Consider the following 19,662-nt stretch of genomic DNA (forward strand, 5'->3'; position numbering starts at 1 on the left):
GAAAGAGTTGTAACTGTACTGTAACTGAAGAGTGCCATCTTAAAAATTCTCACATTTATAAAAATATCCCAAAGTAAAAGTATATCCCATCATCCATTGATTTAATTTTAATTTTCATCCTCTAATACTATTAACAAGTCAGCTGGTAGAAGAAGTAGGTCCCGTTGAAGTCACATTAAAAGTATCCTACAATATTTACTCCTGCTGAATGTAGGCCTGCAGTCAGTGCCAACCAAAACGTGGCAGTCTTGCACCAAATGTGTTGCCTTGTGACTATCCCCAAGTTACTTACTGACTGGATAACTGACTTACTTTCCCCAGACATAACTAATAACTTGGCACCGATGCTAACGTAAGAGTCATTTCGTTCTATTGAGGGAAATGGAGACGATTTTAGATGAAAGTGATGCAAATGACTCAACTCCACCTCGATGTCTTTACAGATGATACAGGATGTGAGGGCCATCTTAAACAGACACGCAGCAAAAGAAGCGGATCTCTGCCCCCAGGTTCTGCTATTTTAAACGAGTTATTTATAACTTTCCTGTGTGACAAATGAGCACGGGGCTGCTCTCAACTCTGCTTGTACTTGCCTCTTGATTTGTACACTGCGCCTTTAAAAACAACCAGTTCCCTGTTTTCGGTCCCAACTGACGACCGGTGGCCACGTACGGCTCCGCGCTCCAATGGTTTTCCCTTGTTTAATCCGTTTACGGTCCTCATTTACGACATATTACACTATTATAAGTACTTTGATGTAATTTTTTTTTCGGCAGAGGAGCAGAGGATAAAGTTTTGAATGAGGGTTCCCCGCTGGGACTGTACAGCGGGAGGAGGGGGCGGCGGTTGGAGGGGTCGTCCAGGCTATCGGAGCTGCTCACAATTATAACAAGACAGACGGCGGCTTGTTCTGGGTAACGTTAGAGCTGCACTGGAAGGACGGACACTTCCAACGAGGAGGACGCGTACTTTTACGTGTTTTTTTTTTTACGATGGAGGATTAGAGATTTGGAAAAAAGTTGGGTATAAACGAAAAAAGTTTCTCCGTGGATCTAGAGCTGCTGAAGACTACGAGCTACTGGACTTCAAGCTAATAATTAACGTGGAGGTATCTTTTGTGTTGAATTAATTCAGCTAGGCTTTCGCCTTTAAATATACTTAACTGTAACTTTTAAAGGACAGATATACACACACTCACACACTATCTTCAAAATGGATAAGTACGAAGACTTAGGACTGGAGGCGAGTAAGTTCATCGAGGATTTAAACATGTATGAAGCATCCAGAGATGGTTTGTTTCGAATGAGGAGGGACGCAGGAAATAACCCAGACTTTGAAGAGACAAGACGGGTTTTTGCATCCAAAATGACTAAAATACACATGCAAAAACACCAGGAGGAGATGGCCAAAAACAACCAGGCCATTAAAATGAATGGCGGTCACACCAACGCACATTTTACCAAAGACAGACCGCCTATCAATAGTTACAGACAGCCGTGTGAAGTGGCAGCGAAGCCTCCTATACTCTCTGGCCCTGTCCCGGGCACCATAGTCGGAAATCAGTACGCACAGTTAGACGGGCAGAAATTCCACACAGGCATCCAGTCTGAACTTCCAGTAGGCAGAACACATGGCTACGGAAACAATTACGATAATAAAGAGCGTTTAGAGCCGCATGCATATCAGCACAGCACCCCTACTCCCTCTAGCCCAGGAAGCGTTTCTCTTTGCGCGCCCACACATTCTCGTCACACCGTCAGCCAGGCGGCTGCTTGGGCTCCATCCAGAGAGAGCCAGCGTTCCTCATCTTTGTCTGAATCTGGGAGTAGCAGTTCATCTGAGCAGCAGCTGCAGCGCCTGCCTGCACTGCCCACAATCAACAGTCTTCCCTCTCAGCCAAAGCAGACTATCACTTCCCCTGTAAACCGGAGTCCAACCTTGAATGCTGGGGCAGCCAGGGGACGGGCTGGAGAGTGCTCTGGTTCTCCAAAATCAGACCTCATCCCTGCACTGCCACTGAGTGCCTTCACAGAAGGAGCAAATTTTCATGTGCAGCAGTCTTCCACACGGCCTGCAGCCCCTTATGCACCACCTTCCTCGACTTCCAGAACCTCAAATAGCCATAATTGTTCTTTACCAGCCACTTCTGTCTTACCTGCACCATCCCAACCCAAGGCTCAGGTGACATCTAATGCTGTGAACCCTGGCATTGTCTCCAAGAGCATCAGTCAGGGTCACGGCCTTAACCAAATACCCAGCTGTGGACAGGCTGCCAGTGCTGAAGCTGAAGTTCCATGTTCTCCAATGTCTGTCCAAATACCATGCCAGTCTGTCCTCACACCTGACCTGGCTCCCTCAACAGCTGAGATAAAAGTAGAAGCTCTCACTAAACAAGTGGAAAAAGAGATGGAGGCTCAACCAAAAGCTGACTACTTTGGTAAGACATTTTTTGGACTACAAACCACAACAAGAGGGCTTCTGTCAGCTGGGCCACTGCTGTGAAGCTCATTGAATGATAGAACTACCCAATCACAGTTTACAAAAAATCCTCTTCTTTTAGATTTCAGATTTACAAATGTTAACACTGTCACCCTTTTGCCCTCTTCCATTTCTGCTTTCCCTACACACAGCTACACACATTTCTTTTATGTTTCAGGATGTCCTGGTTGGTATATGCCTTTGTTTGATGCTATTATTATTATTATCATGCTGACGCTGTAGAAGGCCTCTTTCTTCTGAGGAATGCAGACAGAGTAATTTTATAATTTGTCACATCCTATTTTTAAATGATTCATTCCTCTTGGCAACTGCCACAAACCCTTCAGAAGTTGAAGGTGCGGCCAGTGACAGGAAGATGAATGTTGCTGGCTTATAATCTTCATGACGTTGAATGTATTACTACCGAAGCAAAACTGATAACTACACTCATTATTTATAGCTTGATCACTTCGACCAGATCTGTGCTTCATTAAGTCTGCGAGTATTCTAATGTCCATTCCTATATTTACTTTATTTGACTGGCAGTGGCAAGCTTGAGTGCTTTTGCATGTGATGAACGCACATATGAAAAGCAATGACAAATAACATCACATGTGTTGGGCATATTAGGAACAAGAAGCTGTGAAGTTAGAGGACCCATTTTCTTGTGATGACCTGATCTTTTCTTGCATTAGATGAAATCTCTCCTCTTTTTAAGTATATATTGTTATTGCAATGGATGGGAAAAAAATGATTGGTCCTGTGACAGATTGGCTACCTGACCAAGGTGTACCCTGCCTCTAACCTTATGATCGTTGGGATTGACTTTGTGTGTATATCTGAATATCCCATTAAGGGATGCAGCCATGCAACCCTTAATGGGATATTCAGTATAGGTGGATAGATGAGAAACCTGTGCCTTGCTTTCAGGATTGTAATTGATACGTATAGTCTCTTGAAAGAAGATCCATCATCAGCAGAATACTTCAGTTTTTATTGTTCTGATTAGGACCTGCAGCGCTTCAGCAACTCTATCTAGACAGCATGAGCTTTAACAGGAATCAATAAAACATTGAAAAACCACATGCCTTGCTGTGACACCGAATGACAGACTGTTGTTACTCTGCAGATACCGTAAATCTATGAGGTATACTGTAGGCTTGCAGCTTTGTTGCAGAAAAGGCTGGAGCTTCAATGTTGGCTAGGTGTTTGGAGCCAAGGCCATTCATGAAGATGTGATGTACCACTTTAGAAAAGAATGTATCAGCACAGCAGGGGAAGGGGAAGGGGAGGGGAAAATTGTAAGATGGATGAAGTTTAAGATGTTTAAAGCAGAAATCAAGCCCATAACAAACATAACCAAAGCCCACCTTTGTCTACTGGCTGGAGGAATTTCCTATTGGAATATCACAATTGTAATTCACAAACTTGCTCAGCCCACTGCTATGCTTATATTTATGTGTAAAGAAATACATCGTTAAGGGAAGAATGACAAGTCACAAATAGCACAGCAATGTGAATATTATGAATGTGTGGGAGAGCACACTGCAGTTAGCAGAAGTGCAGCTTTTGAAGTCATATAGTTTGTATCTTTTTTTTTTAACACATGTTCCCACATAGCCCACACAGTTCCTATAAGGAGTTCTCGATCAGAACATGGCTCATCCTCTGAGTCATGCTTTTATGCCTGATTTAAAACAAATCTTGTGTATGCTTATTTTTTCTTTACGAAACTTCAGTGTTTTCATTTTCTGCCTAGAAACACATAGTTTTTCCGATCATTTGAGTTTGGTTAGGGAATTGAATTATGTCCTTGAATTGACTCATGCAGGACTCATGAATACATAACTAAATAAAATGTACCTTTCAAGTTCTCTACAAGTTTCATGGCAGTATCTATCTGATCCAGTGAGCTGTGTCTGTAAGAAACACTTGGATCCATCAGAGTTCCCAACTGTACAGAAAATACTGATTTGAATAACTACAGTTGGAGGTTCTGGGAAAATGAGTCCAGTGCCAAATGGCTGCACCGAGGGAACACTGAGGAATGTCTGAAGGAAGAGAGCAAGGAATTTTAGAAATGAGGTCTAAAGATACAAGGAGGAGGAGAGTCCCAGGCAAGTTCAGGGGTCCCTGCAGTGTGACTCAATGGATGAGTAGACAAACAGAGAGATTTAGGGACAAGTTCTTAGCTGCTTCTTTGTCCTTGGCCGCAAGAAGCTGAGAGGATGGGAGATTTATAGAGATCATCCAAGTTAGGATTAGTGGTGGGGTGTTCTTTTTCCCCTCTTTCTCTTACTTTCACTCACAGACAATTACTAGATCATTTACTGTTTTGTTAGGATGGAGGATTAATTTATCCCATCTGGCTGTTTAGTGGAAAGCTTCATCTTAACTCTTAACTCTTCTACTCTGGCAGGCTTCTGGAGGCTGACTTTTGTGTTTGTGTGAATTGATATTCTCTAGTGCAGTGAGATGAGAGGTACAGCCTATCTCAGGGCGAAATAGCTAAATGTAAGATTAAAAGGAAATAATAACCAGTTGAGGTTATATGAGATGTGTCGATACATCAAACCATAAAGATTAGGAATGACTAATAAATGTTATCTATATAAATAACATTTACTAATGTTTCACATATATGTCAACAAGTTAGATGATCATGTACATCATGATGTACATTAGCTACATATAACAGCTTGATAATATAACCTGGACAGAGTGTTTTGTATTAATCTAATGTCTTTGGACTTGTGGAGTTTTGAATTGATCAGTAGTTTATCCAAAGTGTGACAGGCGCATCTTTTTAAGACAATGGCACTTAAGTGGCAAGCAACTATCTACTGGTGCTTTGACAGCTGGGAGAGTGAGGGACGGGGAGATAAGAGGGCTAAAGTTCATACAGCATTTTTGCTCGCCATCCCTCCCCTCCCCACTTGCAGCTAGGGTCAGTCGCCTAAATAATCACACTGTTTTGGAATAAGGGACTCTGGCCAAAACCAAATTTGTAGTGGTCCAACCAAGGAGGTTACTGTGTGAAAACTGAATTTTTAGTTCAAAACAGGAAAAGAATACAGAGAATGGACTTTTACTAGATTTTTTGCTCTCTAAGGGCAGCGTACACAAGTTATAAAAACTATAAATGCAAAATGTCCTCGGCCTAGTGTTAATCCTTTGTACTGTGCTCTATAAATACTGTTTTCCACATAGTTTTATTCCTGCTATGTTGTTTGATCTCATATAAAGTGTGGAGTCCAAATTCACAGAAAAAAGCTTTGAAAGCTGTAATTTAAAGGACTTTTCCTACTCCATTTCAGTGGTAGTAGGCATGACTACTTTATTTTGTTGTCATGTAAACAAAATAGCTTACATAAGAGCAGCATTCCTTTGCTCTCTAATAATCTTTTTATCATCTCCAAATCTTCTTTCCAGCCATTAGGGGCCCTGATCATATGTCTGCTGTAGTGGCTTTAGTTGAATTATATATAGCCCAATTGTATGTTGTACTATTGATGTCGTTTGAAGAGAAATATTTATAGAAGGTTATTAAATGTAACTGTGTGTATTTAGAGAAAAGAGCCATGTGATGTTTATTAGATACAGTGGAAACAGAAGTTTCTTTGTCGGTGTTTGAGGCTGGGTTGGGCTGGGCTGGGCTGGGCTGGGCTGGGTTAGGTTAGGCTGGGCTGAGCAAGGCAGGGCAAGGCTATGCGGTGCTCTTCTGTTTAGCTGGGTTCTGTGTATCCAGGGGCTCTTTTTCTAGAAAAACATGAGCATGCACACATCCCGACACTAAACCACTAACCCACGGTCTCTCTTTGCTCGTTCCCATTTTTTCCTTTCTGTTTTGTTTACTCTAGCTAAATAGTCTCAATTGGATGATAATTATGTGTCTGATTGATTTAGCAGCTAGCTGACTACCAGTTAGAGTCAGCAGTGATCGGGATTGTCACTTGTCTTAGTTTATATGTCAGTTGTCATATCATGTGGTGTCTTATAGTGCATACTCTGAGGGATTGACAGGAAAATGAAGTGTTTTTATGAGGTCTTTGAAAAGCATTGCTTTTAAAAACTATATAAAATTTATTATTATTTAAATTCTTTAATGTGTGAATGAATGGTTTATTTTAAGGCCAAATGGATTGAGTGTGGAGCACTTTGATAAAAATCAAAGTCTTATTGACAAATTTCTCCATCTCTGAGCCAAGTCAAATAAGCAAATGTGAATATATTTCCCCAGTTAGTGATACAGCTTCCGGATATTTGAGAATTCTTTTCTGTGTCCATTGTTTCTCTCAGTTTAACCTGGATTGTAGCCTCCCCAACTCTTTAGTCCCTCTCATACTACAATATTTATACTGTTGTGAATAGTAGAGTAATTTGGATATGATTTAACTTGGATAAGACTTTATTGTATCTGGGGTTCAGTGTTATTCAGCTCTACAGTATATGTCTGCATGACACATTCTTTTTGTTTGTATCTTCACGTTACTTTTCTGATATTCTGTATTACGTTGCAGGAATCTGTGTCAAGTGTAACAAGGCTGTGTATGGTGCCAACCAGGCCTGTCAGGCTATGGGTAGCCTTTACCATGACAGCTGCTTCACCTGTAGTGCCTGTAGTAAGTACACACACACACACACACACACACACACACACACACACACACTACACACACTGCATATCTCAGCTAAATCCCTTCAAACACTTGGCTAAATCACATATAAAGGTCATGTCATCTCCTGACTAATAGGCTGCCAAGTGACCCTGTTGTGACACTGTCTTCTTTAGTCATTAACAAAAACAGTTATTCAAGGATTATTGTTTTCTTCTGCTGGTGTTTGGCTTTTGGGTGTGTCAGTCACTCCTCCAGCCCACACAAAGAGAAAAAGAGCAAGACATTTTGGCAATGTAATTTTTTTTATATATATATATATATATATATATATATATATATATATATATATATATATATATATATATATATATATATATATAAATAAATACATTTTGGCGTGTGTGTGTGTGTGAAAAAATAGTTTTTTTTAATAAAATATAGTCCTGTGCAGAGCTTGAAATAAAAAAAAAGATCTATTTTAGAATCACACGTGATGCTTAAGTGGGGTGGGAATCTTAAACATGTATTGCAAAATAATGGCAAGCCATGTAACAACCTGTATAAGCTTTTGCCAGTAAAGTACAACTTTTAAATTTAGAGTTTTTGAGAATTTTTTTTATAGCGAACTGATGAAGCTCAACAAAGCTGTAAAGACAGATTAGTGAGTAGATGATTCTCCATTTTCAGCATGATGACGTTTACTGTTCCCGATGGCCTCATCTAGCCACATGTTAGCAACTGCTTATTATAAGACATATCAAAACTCAAAAGTAGTGGTGATTTAATTATGAATTTTATGCTTGAGAATAAAATGTGGAAATCTCTTAACCTTCTGCTTTTTACAGGCCCTAATCTCAGGCGTTTAACCAAAAAGCATAAAATATTCATATACTTCTGGACAAGGGAACCATAAGTGCAAAATGCTAACTGTTTCCCGAGTTTTACGTTTCATTTTTTTTGACACTGTATCACTGGTCAGTGTCTTCCTGGCTTGATAGAAGTACACTACATTAGCTGACGTACAACACATCCAAATTAAATTTCTGTTTCCGTTATCAGATGGTACTGTGTGTTGAGTATCTGTGGTTCTGTGGTGAGCTTTACTCAGGTCTTTATTTGGCAGCACCTTTACTCTTGCATGTTATTCCCCCAGTGTATGAATAAGACCTTCGTGTTTTCTTTTACCCTACCTTCTGTTTGTGTTTGTCTGTGTCAGTTAGAAAACATGAAATAAAGAAGACATCTTGTGACTCATAGTGTCATCTAAAGTGTGTTTGTGTGTGTGTGTGTGTGTGTGTGTGTGTGTGTGTGTGTGTCGCAGAGGGAAGGGGGGTTACAAACAGCATACCTCTCATAGCTTGCTCCATGTGAGGGCAAAAGGGTTGTGCTCATATTGAGTGGCTCCAGGGAAATGTATCTCAGCTAGGGAGGAATGCAGGCACAGAGGCCCTCAGTACTCTGTGCTCCAGGGGGACAGTAGGTGCTGTTATGTCAGCTGAGTTTATGCATGTTGTGGGGCACCAACCACATCTAGCCAGCATGTAGGGGCATACTTATTCATGCATATGTATTGAAGCTGTACTCACACATTTTAGCTGCATAACAAGTCTTTAGGGCTGTCTTCTTCCATGCCGTTTCTCCACTAGTATGTCTAGTGCGACTGAGAGGCAGGAGAGCATTCCTGGTGTCTAGAGGAGTTCAGGCTGAGTTTCGCTGCAGGGGAGCTTGTTTCCAAGCTAATCATTGACTGTTTACAAACACTTAGTGGTACAACCCTACTCCTGTTAGAGATTAGGTTCTGTTCTGTTGTAATCAGAGCAATTGGGTTACATGGAAATCCTCTCTAAAATCTGTGGAAAAACAAAAAATATATTTTTATACATTTTCTTATATAAAAACAATTTCATATTTGCTTCCAATATATTTATATGTAATATTAAATACAACTAGAAATTCATTCACAGCTACATGGTAAATGTCTCCTTATAGAACACTTTTATCCAAAGCTTTTTCCTCTTCACAATATTGCTTCTCATTCCCCTCCAGGTGACTATGTTGTGTAGTTTGTTTCTTTTAACACTGTCAAGGTGTGCAATCCCCTATTTCAGTTTCTGATTTTATGATATTAGCTCCTTTATCTAGGCCAGTCCTCAAGCTTTGGAGAATACAAACAAGGATCTGATTGGTTCTGAATCCATTGGTGTGTTAACATCTAGAAGGTAGTTGTAACCAAACGTTCCAGGTGCTTATTAGAGTTAGAGAATTGAATGGTATCTGGCAAATAAAACTGCACAGACAGTTTCTTTGCCAGTTAAACAAATAAATCTCTTTAGCAGGAGAGGGAATCAGGTCAGATTTAATATCTACAAATCTATACTCTATTATATTTTAAGATCTTTTATACTAGTAAAAGATTTTACAATATCATAAACTTTAAGCAAGCAGAATGCCACTGAGTAGCACCTTTGGCATAACCATGACCTGGATGACTAAGAATCTCTCACTTAAGTAATTTAGTCTCAGAAATGAAAAGGGTTAAGACTTGATACGGAAGTCAGCACAGGGTCATTTTAAATAGTTAATTGCTTATTTTCTGTATTAGATTACATAAGGGAATTTATAGAATATTTTAATTAGAAGTTTGCCCTGTGTTAATTCTTTCCACATTCTTTTCCACATGTATTTTACATTTTTATGAAAGTGCAGTAGTTCATTCTCATTCTTTTCTTCTTTCTAATTTTTTTTAAAGCAGCTCAGGCTACTGCCTTTAATTAAGCTCTTATCTTTTCTCAAAGCTCTGGGCTGTCCCTCTTAGACTTAGTGTGAGAAAAGATAGGAATTTGAAGAAGAGGAATGGCCCATATCTCCCTCACATCCTAACCTCCTTCCTCTAGGGACACAATTCCAAGACAGTATGTCAGTAATTACCCAGGGCCAGTTTTACACCTTGGTCCAACCAAAATGACTTGTCTTTTTTAAAGGGGCAACTTCACCAAATTTTAACTTGCTCTCCATAGCTTTAGTTTAGGGTGCAAATGTACATGAATGCCTTTAAATTTACCTCTGAAGTCCGTATATTACAATATTTCTCCAATTCTAGCTGAAACATTCCCCCAGATGACATCAATCAGAGGAGTTTTTCATCATTAGGAGTTCACATGATGTCATCTGGGGGAGCTCTGAAAAAAGCAGGTTGACCATGATTAAAAACCCCATAGTGTGAACAAGATGACATAATTAAGTGCTTTACAGGTGATGGAAAAGTTGATGAAAGACATACCAAACAAGGACAACAAAAGATAAAAACTGTAAAAACAGTGATAATAATTCCCACAAAACATGATTGGTCCCTAGTTCAAATCCTCAACTGGCTGCAGCCTTTTTGTGTGGAGTTTGCATGTTCTCCCTGTGTTTGCTTGGGTTAGCTCAAGGTACTCAGATTTCTTCCTCTTAGTTCAAAGACATAGATGTTAGGTATTACGTTAATTGGTGACTCTAAATCTCCTGTAGGTGTGAGTGTGAAAGGTTGTCTATCTGTGAATGTCTGTCTGTGTTGGCGTGAGATAGACTGCAACCTCTCCAGGGTGTACACTGCATCTCTTCCAGTGACAGGTGGGATAGGCTCCAGCAGATTAGAGCATTAACAGTAAAAGTTTGTCCTGCACTTTAGAACAAAAGACTCATGCCACAGTATCTGTCCTAAAATTGATCCCTGGAGAAGACTGTAAGGTATTTTAGAGGTTTCGGATATGTTTCAGTAGTTTCAACAAAGAACCGTCTGCGAGATAGATAAGATGAAAACTAGTAAAAAACACTTCCTAATAGCCTGACAGACAGATTGATTTAAAAGAATCTGATGATCAGTTGATAAGCCATTCAATTCACCTAAATAAATACTTGACCAATCAAAGTACCTAATCAAAAAAATGAAAAAGTAACTAATTTGAAGCAATGCCCTAGTTGCTTAAAACCATGGACTGCATGTTTAAATCGCTGTGTGAGACTATCTGGATACTAGTAATCAGGTAAACAATGCATGAGATGGGAGATAATGTGAGGTCCTCTTCACCAAGGTTAACCCCCCTCTCCCTAGCTGTCCCCTCCCTCACCTCCACACTCAGAAAATGTGAGGAATGTTCCCTCTTCCTGTGGGACCTGGACAAGAGTAGCGGGGTGTGTGTGTGTGTGTGTGTGCGTGCGTGCGTGTGTGTCTGCTGCTATAAGATCTAGACCATAGATTAATTAAAGCACACAGAAAAACAAGAAGTACATCCAGTACATGGAAAGACAGTAGAAAGTACCAAAGAAGAAGAATAGTGGTTCGTTGTAGGTCTTGGTCTCTGGTCACCCTGAAATCTAATAGAGCTGATTATTTAATCTATTGAATTGTCAAGTAATTGGACTTAAACAAAATTTGCCTCACATGGGTTTGATGTGCTTTTTGTCCTACTGCACCATGTTTGGTGTCGCAGAAATATTATATTAAGACACCAAGACACCATAGATCCTTTTTATTTGATTTATATGCCAGAGATTCAGCAGGATGTAATAAATATTGCAAGACAGTCTATTACCTTCGAATGGCTGTAATTAATCACCATGGTCTTTATGTGTTGGTGCTCTTGCTATTTTCTGATCCGGGTCTCATGGCTTTGGAAGATCAAGACATTATAACATTCTATCACTGACTTATTTTTTATACTATGGTTTAATTCATTTGATGTATTTCAGTAACAAAAATATCAAAAATTGTTTGTGCAGGTCGAAAGCTGAGAGGTAAAGCGTTCTATTATGTTGGAGGGAAGGTTTTCTGTGAAGAGGACTTTCTGGTGAGTGGTCAATACACAATAAATATTTAGTATACCTCTACTGAGATGTTTAGTGTGGTAGCCTTTGTTTGGACTTTAACACACAGTACATTTCTCATACTGACCTGTAATTTTACATATCTCTAGATTTGTGATTAATAAGGAAATATTGTTTTACCCATAAATCACTATTTATCAGGCATCTAAGAATGTCAGACTTCATCTTGAATACACTAATGCAGCTGATTCATATCAGTTTCCTCCGTTGGGTGGGACTGGAAGGAGGTCAGTAACTGGAGAAGCAACTTTGCTATGGCTTATAGAGTGCAGGGTCACCAGACCATTTAAGCCAGTGAGACTATATGAGCTTTGCACAAATGGAAAACTGAATGCATACTCATAGGATGTACATAATGTACAATGTAAAGAAGTTGTTATTGTTCCCTGTAGCAAATGTCCCAGCCTGAATTTTGCAGCCAGTGTTGATCTTTGTGTCTGATGTGTTTTTGTAGGAAATACACTTTTTCTTTTCCCCCCAGCTCATCATAGTAATCAACCTGTCAATAGCTCTGTGTGTGTTTACGCCAGCACCCCTCTCTGTATTAATCCTTATCTAATTGTCCTTCTATCAAAAGGTCTTAGTTACTCATTTAAACTCAAAAGTCATACTAATTAAATTTACTTCCTCTATATGCTGTTAATTACATCAGCACCTCTGCCAGATCTGTTGGTGTGGCCTTTCCTGTTCCACATTGCTCATACATAATAAGAAGTAATAAAAACGGCTAATGCAAATACTGTGTATGAGCCAACCAAGGGTCCACAGTTTAGTTATTTGCTTTATGTGTGTCTGTGTGTAATGTTGTAATTGTTTTATGTAGTGTGTGTTTGTGATGTGTCTGTATACTGATGATGTCATTAGTGACGCCATATAGCTTTGATAGTTTGCCTTTGATGGTTGCCTTTGTAGTTTACCTTTAACTTTGTTGACCAGTGGTCAAGGAAACAATGCAATTCTAAGGGTTTGTTAAGGAGAGAGAGGCAGTTCAGCTCAGCTACTGAAGGGTGTAGATGTGACACAGTAACTAGAGCAGAGGAACTGACTACAAGAAAGGTGTGGACTGTGCTTTTGAGATTACTGTGCTTAAAGTTGTATGTACAATTGATCTGTCATCGGCTAAGTTGAGAAGGAAGTACAATAAATGTTCAATGTTTGTCTGAACGATCTCCGGAGTGATGTATGTGCTGAAGTGTCAGGAGCGTCAGATTCAAGTAAGATCACCTCTATATACTGTATCAGTTAAATGAGAATCGTGGAAAATGCTATTAAGATTTTTGTTTACTTTTGTAACAAATTCCACACACCAAGCGCACACTGTTGTCATACATTTTTAATGATAGATTGAGCAGTGCTGTTCTTGGCCAGGAAAAGATGCAATTTTAAGCAGTTTTAGTGTTGTAATAACGGCATAAGATTTTTTGGATTTTGGAGTCTGAATTTGAAACAGAGACTTCAGTCATATATTGAAAAAGGAACCAATTTCTAATCACATCACTGTTCCTCTGTCTGTTTAAGTACTCTGGATTCCAGCAATCTGCAGACAAGTGCAATGCATGTGGACATCTAATCATGGACATGGTGAGTGTCTGTTGCTGCTCTTCAGTTCTGTTTGCCTTAGTCTGTGGATCAGAGCCAGATGTGCTAAGAAGAAACTTTGAGTAACTTCAACCTAAGTGAGTTTTCTGTGAGCACATCTGGGTAAAGACCCAGGATTTGTCTCTGGGCATGTGGCTTTCTCTCTCTCTCTCTCTCTCTCTCTCTCTCTCTCTCTCTCACACACACACACACACACACACACACACACACACACACACACACACACACACACACACACACACACACACACACACACACACAGTCTAATAGGTAAAAACATGCCAGACACACAAAGCATACCAGGAAGTGTCACAGCATTTGACTTCACATGTTCACATTTTCCTACTCTTGTTCTCCATTCAGCACAGTGTGTGCTTCTTAATAGAATATTTTTTGTATAGTGTCGTATTTTTTGTATAATGTTGTGTTATGTGCATGTTTGCATGTGTATGTTTGCCTCTATCTTATTTTTTCTAAGTTTTTTCCTTAATTGTTGGATTCAGTTTTCATAACTTCTTAGAATACAAAAAGTACTTATTCTTAGCTTTGTCCTATTCTAAGAACCACTATACTTATGGGGATAATTAAAAATGCATTTAATCTAAAGAGAGCAAATTGAGGTTCTGATATACTTCATCCATTTCTCTTTATAGATCCTTCAGGCCCTTGGGAAGTCCTACCACCCTGGCTGTTTCCGCTGTGTCATCTGTAATGAGAGCCTTGATGGAGTGCCCTTCACTGTGGACACTGAAAATAAGATTTACTGTGTCAAAGACTATCACAGGTTAGTGTCATTGTGGTTGCAGTAGTTCAAAGTAACACTAGTGCATACCGTGAATTTATCTGTGTTAAATGAGCTTAGTGTGTCACTGGAAAAATGTCTAGGTTTCATATTCCAAGTTTAATCACTGCACAGATCCTTGACTTTTCCTTGCTAATGCAGGATTAGGTTTAGACGATTTGCAAAGGTCTACTGAGTTTCTCTCTGCCACGTGTGACAGACACATGAGAAGTTTAGTTAGGGATAAATAGGGTGTGAGAGGGAGAGAAGATCTTTGTCCAGTTAGAGGTGTGAATAGTGGCATGTTGCCAGGGCTCCTCTTATCCAAATTCAACATAAAAATGGTCCTGTAAGAGCAAGTACAGAGCTTCTAACAGCTTAATGAAAAATCAAGGTTGTGTGTGTGCGTGAGGAGAATTACTGCTAGGTACTTGCATTATAATGTGAACAGTTGCACCTGTGGTAACTCAACAGCAGCCCTACAGTTACAGCTGCTCTCTCTGTTGGGACCGTGCAGCCGAGCACATGGGCAATCACTGGCTGGCAGCTCGTACATGTTCTCTGTGCTGATTAAATCAGACCAAACCTTATTGTGTATACATTGTGTTTGGCTTTTAGACACAGCCATGCCCATTCACACTGAGAGGCCCTTTTGTTATTTCTTCGACATCCAGGTGCCTGCCATGTGTGTGGAAATACTGAATTCATTTTGCTTTTTGCTCTTCTACTTCTTATGCAAACCTGGCATAAGAAGTAAGGAGAGGAAGAAAGAGGGCCCCAGTGGGTGCAAAGATTTAGAAAGGACGTTAATTATCAACTATTCACTCATTTTATTTGGTACTGTTTAAACAAAGCTACAAAAAAATGTTTTATCTCACTATCCCAGGGTTTTGGCCCCTAAATGTGCAGCATGTAACCAGCCTATCCTGCCCACAGAGGTAAGCTCACAGATCATATTTAAGACTTCATTATATTTCCTAATACCCCAATCATATACATTTGTGATTTGGGTATTTTTGTGTACCCTATGATTTGGAATACTTTCATTGATATTCTAGCATACAAATGTTATTTTTACTAATATGATCCACATATCTAGTACTCTTATATGTATATTTTGTGTGTCTGTTCCTGGCAGTGAAGGTAAGCGCGTCGAGTTTACCAAGAATACATTTTAGTTAAATGTTCTGTCTTAATAATTGAGCTAATAGTAGAGCGATCACAGGAAATGAGTGGAGAGAGAGAGGGAATGGCCTGCAACAATAGGCCCTAACAAACCAGGGTAGTTTATTAGGTGCTAGACCACTGGGACACCCCCCTGACAGTTTTAACTTTGGTGAATTTTGCAGCTAGTCCTGTTACACTAGCCACAAATGCCACTCTCCTCAGTTTACAATCAACTTTGATAACTTAAAATATTAAGTGACATACCAACAGAAACCTAAATACAGTCAGTGGGTGCTGTTTACCTAGGCATAGATAGAATGTTTGGTTTATTACAATATGTGTTATTGAAACCGTTTATTAGTGTTATTAGAAAAAAATACTATTGAAAAAGAAATACATGTATGAATGTACAGATAGAGACAAAGGACTTCTTTATTCATTTCTAAATTGCTTACTACAATGTTTGGCTCGTAGCTACAATATTTTGTATTTTATATATGTATAATATTTAGTTTCTAAGGCCTTTTTCATTTATTTATTTATTTATTAACAGAGCTCAGACAATTCAGTTAATATAATAAAACTTCACTGATAATTTTGCAGCAGAATGGTTCTGTGCCTGAAATGCAAACTATTCAGCTCTTGCTGTCAGAGTACTTACACTTTTTTATCGATCTTTTAAAGTTTTTGCCAGTGAGAAATAAAACATAATAAGATAGTGGAGTGTTCTCTGCCAAGATTGGCTTCAGCTGTGTTTGTCTGAATTTGTTTTCAGGGGTCTGATGAAACCATTCGAGTTGTATCCATGGACAAAGACTATCACGTTGAATGCTATCACTGTGAGGTGGGTAAAAAACTGTGAAATAAAGCTTTGCACACTTAAGCCTTCACCTTCAATGCCTCTGAGATAGCAGCCCTCTGAATAGCTCATTAAAAGAAATCAGAATGAGTAGATCCTAAATCTTGATTACAGTCTCCATAGTAATTATGTACTGCTGACACCTCATCATCACTATCTCATCTCTTTAGTTAAGTGCTTCTTTTTTAGCATCTACTGATTGACAGCTGCATTTCTTTTACATAATAATAATAAAAATAATAATAAATAGAAGGTTGGCTGTAAGGAACAGCTCCTGTTAACTGTTGTTTGCCAGTGTCTTCCTATTGGCTCTTAATTTTTCACATTGTTCAAAGAAGAGCATGATGACTTTGGAATTTTATGATGGTAAACAGGTTTCTTTCTGGACATCCTTGATCAACCAGGGACTTACTAATGCTGAGAAATGTATTCTTTTTGTAAAGAAATGAACCTATTCCATATACTGAATGTGTACACTCTCAAGGCAATTATAACGGTAAAGTCTTTCAGTGATTACAAAGGAGACCAGTGCAGAGCAAAAATCCGATTAAATAATTGTTGTTCTTTCAGTGGACGTGTCCCTCTTATCCTTTGTATATTTTAGGACTGTAAGATGGAGCTGAATGATGAGGAGGGTCATCGCTGCTACCCTCTGAATGGCCACCTTCTCTGCCACTCCTGCCACCTGAAGCATATCGAGCCTGGCGGCTCCTCTTCCATTTTAGCTGCTTCCTACTAACACTGCTGTAGGTGGAGGGAGACACCTGGTGGAATTGTGGAGGAACTGCCAAGGGACAACTAGAAAGGCAGATCTACTGTATAATAGTTTTGTTTAAATGGAATATTAAGTCTCTATTATGTAGGACCTAAATTGATTATGAAGTATTGTAATACACCAAAGCTCTACTTTTAATGCAGTGAAGTGCAGCACTATACCTGCTGCATACTGTGCAGAAGTGTTCTTGTGTTGTTGGTTTTATGTAAATATCCATTGCATTGGCTGCGTACATTTCTCAGTCAACTCAAATCTCAAATTTCAAAGTATCATTCACACTTCTGCTGTGAAAATAGAAGTTATTTCCTAAACCTTCTGTCCAAATGTTCTTATAGGGATAAGTTACAAAAATGACGTGAAGCCCACTGTGAAACATGACAGAAACCATAGGTACCTTGTTTTGGTCAGAAAGAATAATCTCTCACAATGTTTGTATTTATGTTTGATGGCTCATATGACACCATGATTCATGTAATCATTGAAGGTTTTTTTACTGAGTGTTTTGAATGAATATTTTTCCTCTGTAGTGGACAGGGAATAATAGTTTCTACTTGCAATAGTAACAGGTGGTGTATATTTTTATAGGAGACATGCAAAGCGATTTTATGAATGAATACTATTAAGCAACAGTCAAAAACAGTATTCCCTTATTTTCCGATCTTTACTTGATGTATACAATTGGTAATTTTTCTTCTGGTTACTAATGGCAGTGTTGGGGGATCAGACAATTAGACAGCTGGTGGTGAAAAAAACTCTTGTTAAGTTGCCATATACAAAAACATTTCAAATATTCACTTTTAAACAACCATTTGATAAATGTCATTATCTTCTAGGTTTCATTGCCTACCTTTGTGTGCTTGGTTCAGACCAGTTTATGTTCTATGCCCTATATTTGTTAGGTCTCAGCAAGAACCCTAACCCCTGTAGTGTGTAAGCAGCCTTCCTTTATTACATGCAGTCTGCTATAAGCACTTATACATGTGTGAACCTTCTATGCACCAATGAAGAGGCTGTTATTACAGTGCATCCACTAAGTATTCAATGGGCTTAACTTTTTCTACATTTTTATGTTACAGCCTTATTCCAAAATGGATTAATTTAATTATTTTCCTCAGAATTCTACAAACAATACCCCATAATGACAATGTTTAATAAGCTTGTTTTAAATCTTTGCAAATTTATTAAAAATAAAAAAACAAAAAATTGCATGTACGTAAATATTCACTGCTTTTGCTTAATACTTGAATCAGCTTTAGCATCATTTATAGCCTCTAGTCTTTTTTAGGATAATGCTACAAGCATGCCACACGTATTTTTGGGTGGTTTCTCCCATTCTTCTCTCCAGTTCCTCTCATGCTCCACTAGGTTGGAAGAGTTAAATCTATGTTTCATCAGACCACAGAATTTTGTTTCTCCTGGTTATAAAGTCCTTTAGGTGGGCTGTCATGTGCCTTTTACAGAGGAGTGGTTCCAGTCTGGCACCTCTACCATACAGGTGCAGTGCTGCAGAGATGGTTGTTCTTCTGGAAGCTTCTCCTTTCTCCACAGAGAAATGCTGGAGCTCTTTCCGAGTGACCATCAGGTTTTTGGTCATCTCCCTGATTAAGGCTCTTTTCCTTCGATAGATCAGTTTGGCCGGCCCCATCTAGGAAGAGTTCCGATGGTTCCAAACTTCTTCCATTTACAGATGATGGAGGCCACTGTGCTCACTCAATGCTGCAAACATTTTTCTGTACCCTTCCCCAGATCTGTGCCTGAATACAATCCTGTCTCTGAGGTCTACAGACAGTTCCTTGGACTTCATGGCTTGGTTTGTGCTCTGACATACACTGTTAACTGTGGGACCTCATAGACAGGTGTATGCTTTTCTAAAATGTCCAAACAACTGAATGTCCCACAGATGTTTCTACAATTTGATTGGAGTCCATCTCAAGGATGATAAGTGGAAACAGGATCCACCAGAGCTCAATTGTCATGGCAAAGGCCATAAATACTTACGTACATGTGATTTGTTATTTTACATTTTATTTTTATTTGAAAAGATTTCAAACAAACTTCTTTCACATTGTCATTTTGTGATATTGCTTGAATTAATGAATTTGATCCATTTTTGAATACTTTCTGGAAGCACTGTAGGCCAAAAATGTTATATATTTAAAAAAATATTAGAATTTACAATATATTGTTTTGATTGCCTATCTTTACCAACTTGTCTTCTGTTTATTAACTTAATTCTAATTGCTTGTTATTTGAGGTCCTTATTTCATAGCGTAAATGTAGAATAACATGAAGAGTAAAGTATGGACTGTATGAGTGCTGTAAAGAAATTATTTAATAAATGCTTGGCCAACTTTTTATTTGAATTTGTCTTTTTCCAACTAACAATATATTGTATGCAGCTATTGGGAAATAAAAACTTTTTCCTCCCCAAGTATACGTGCACATGAACCCTCGGTTGTTCTGGAGATTACTTAATATTATAACCCGTCGGTTCGTTGTTGGGAATGTTCTCATTAGT

General features: G+C 38.9%; 1 protein-coding gene across 1 annotated transcript; it reads left to right on the forward strand.

The window, feature by feature from the left end:
• The first annotated feature begins 636 nt into the window (after positions 1-636).
• limd1a (LIM domains containing 1a) lies at positions 637-19,501 on the forward strand. Its single transcript, XM_067511891.1, has 8 exons — positions 637-2,437; positions 6,999-7,100; positions 11,859-11,926; positions 13,482-13,544; positions 14,216-14,346; positions 15,230-15,281; positions 16,286-16,354; positions 16,974-19,501. The coding sequence occupies exons 1-8, from the start codon at positions 1,213-1,215 to the stop codon at positions 17,106-17,108; spliced, it is 1,845 nt and encodes a 614-aa protein (XP_067367992.1). The 5' UTR covers positions 637-1,212; the 3' UTR covers positions 17,109-19,501.
• The last annotated feature ends 161 nt before the right edge of the window (positions 19,502-19,662 follow it).

This window comes from Channa argus, chromosome 7 (assembly GCF_033026475.1).
Source record: "Channa argus isolate prfri chromosome 7, Channa argus male v1.0, whole genome shotgun sequence".
Classification (NCBI taxonomy): domain Eukaryota; kingdom Metazoa; phylum Chordata; class Actinopteri; order Anabantiformes; family Channidae; genus Channa; species Channa argus.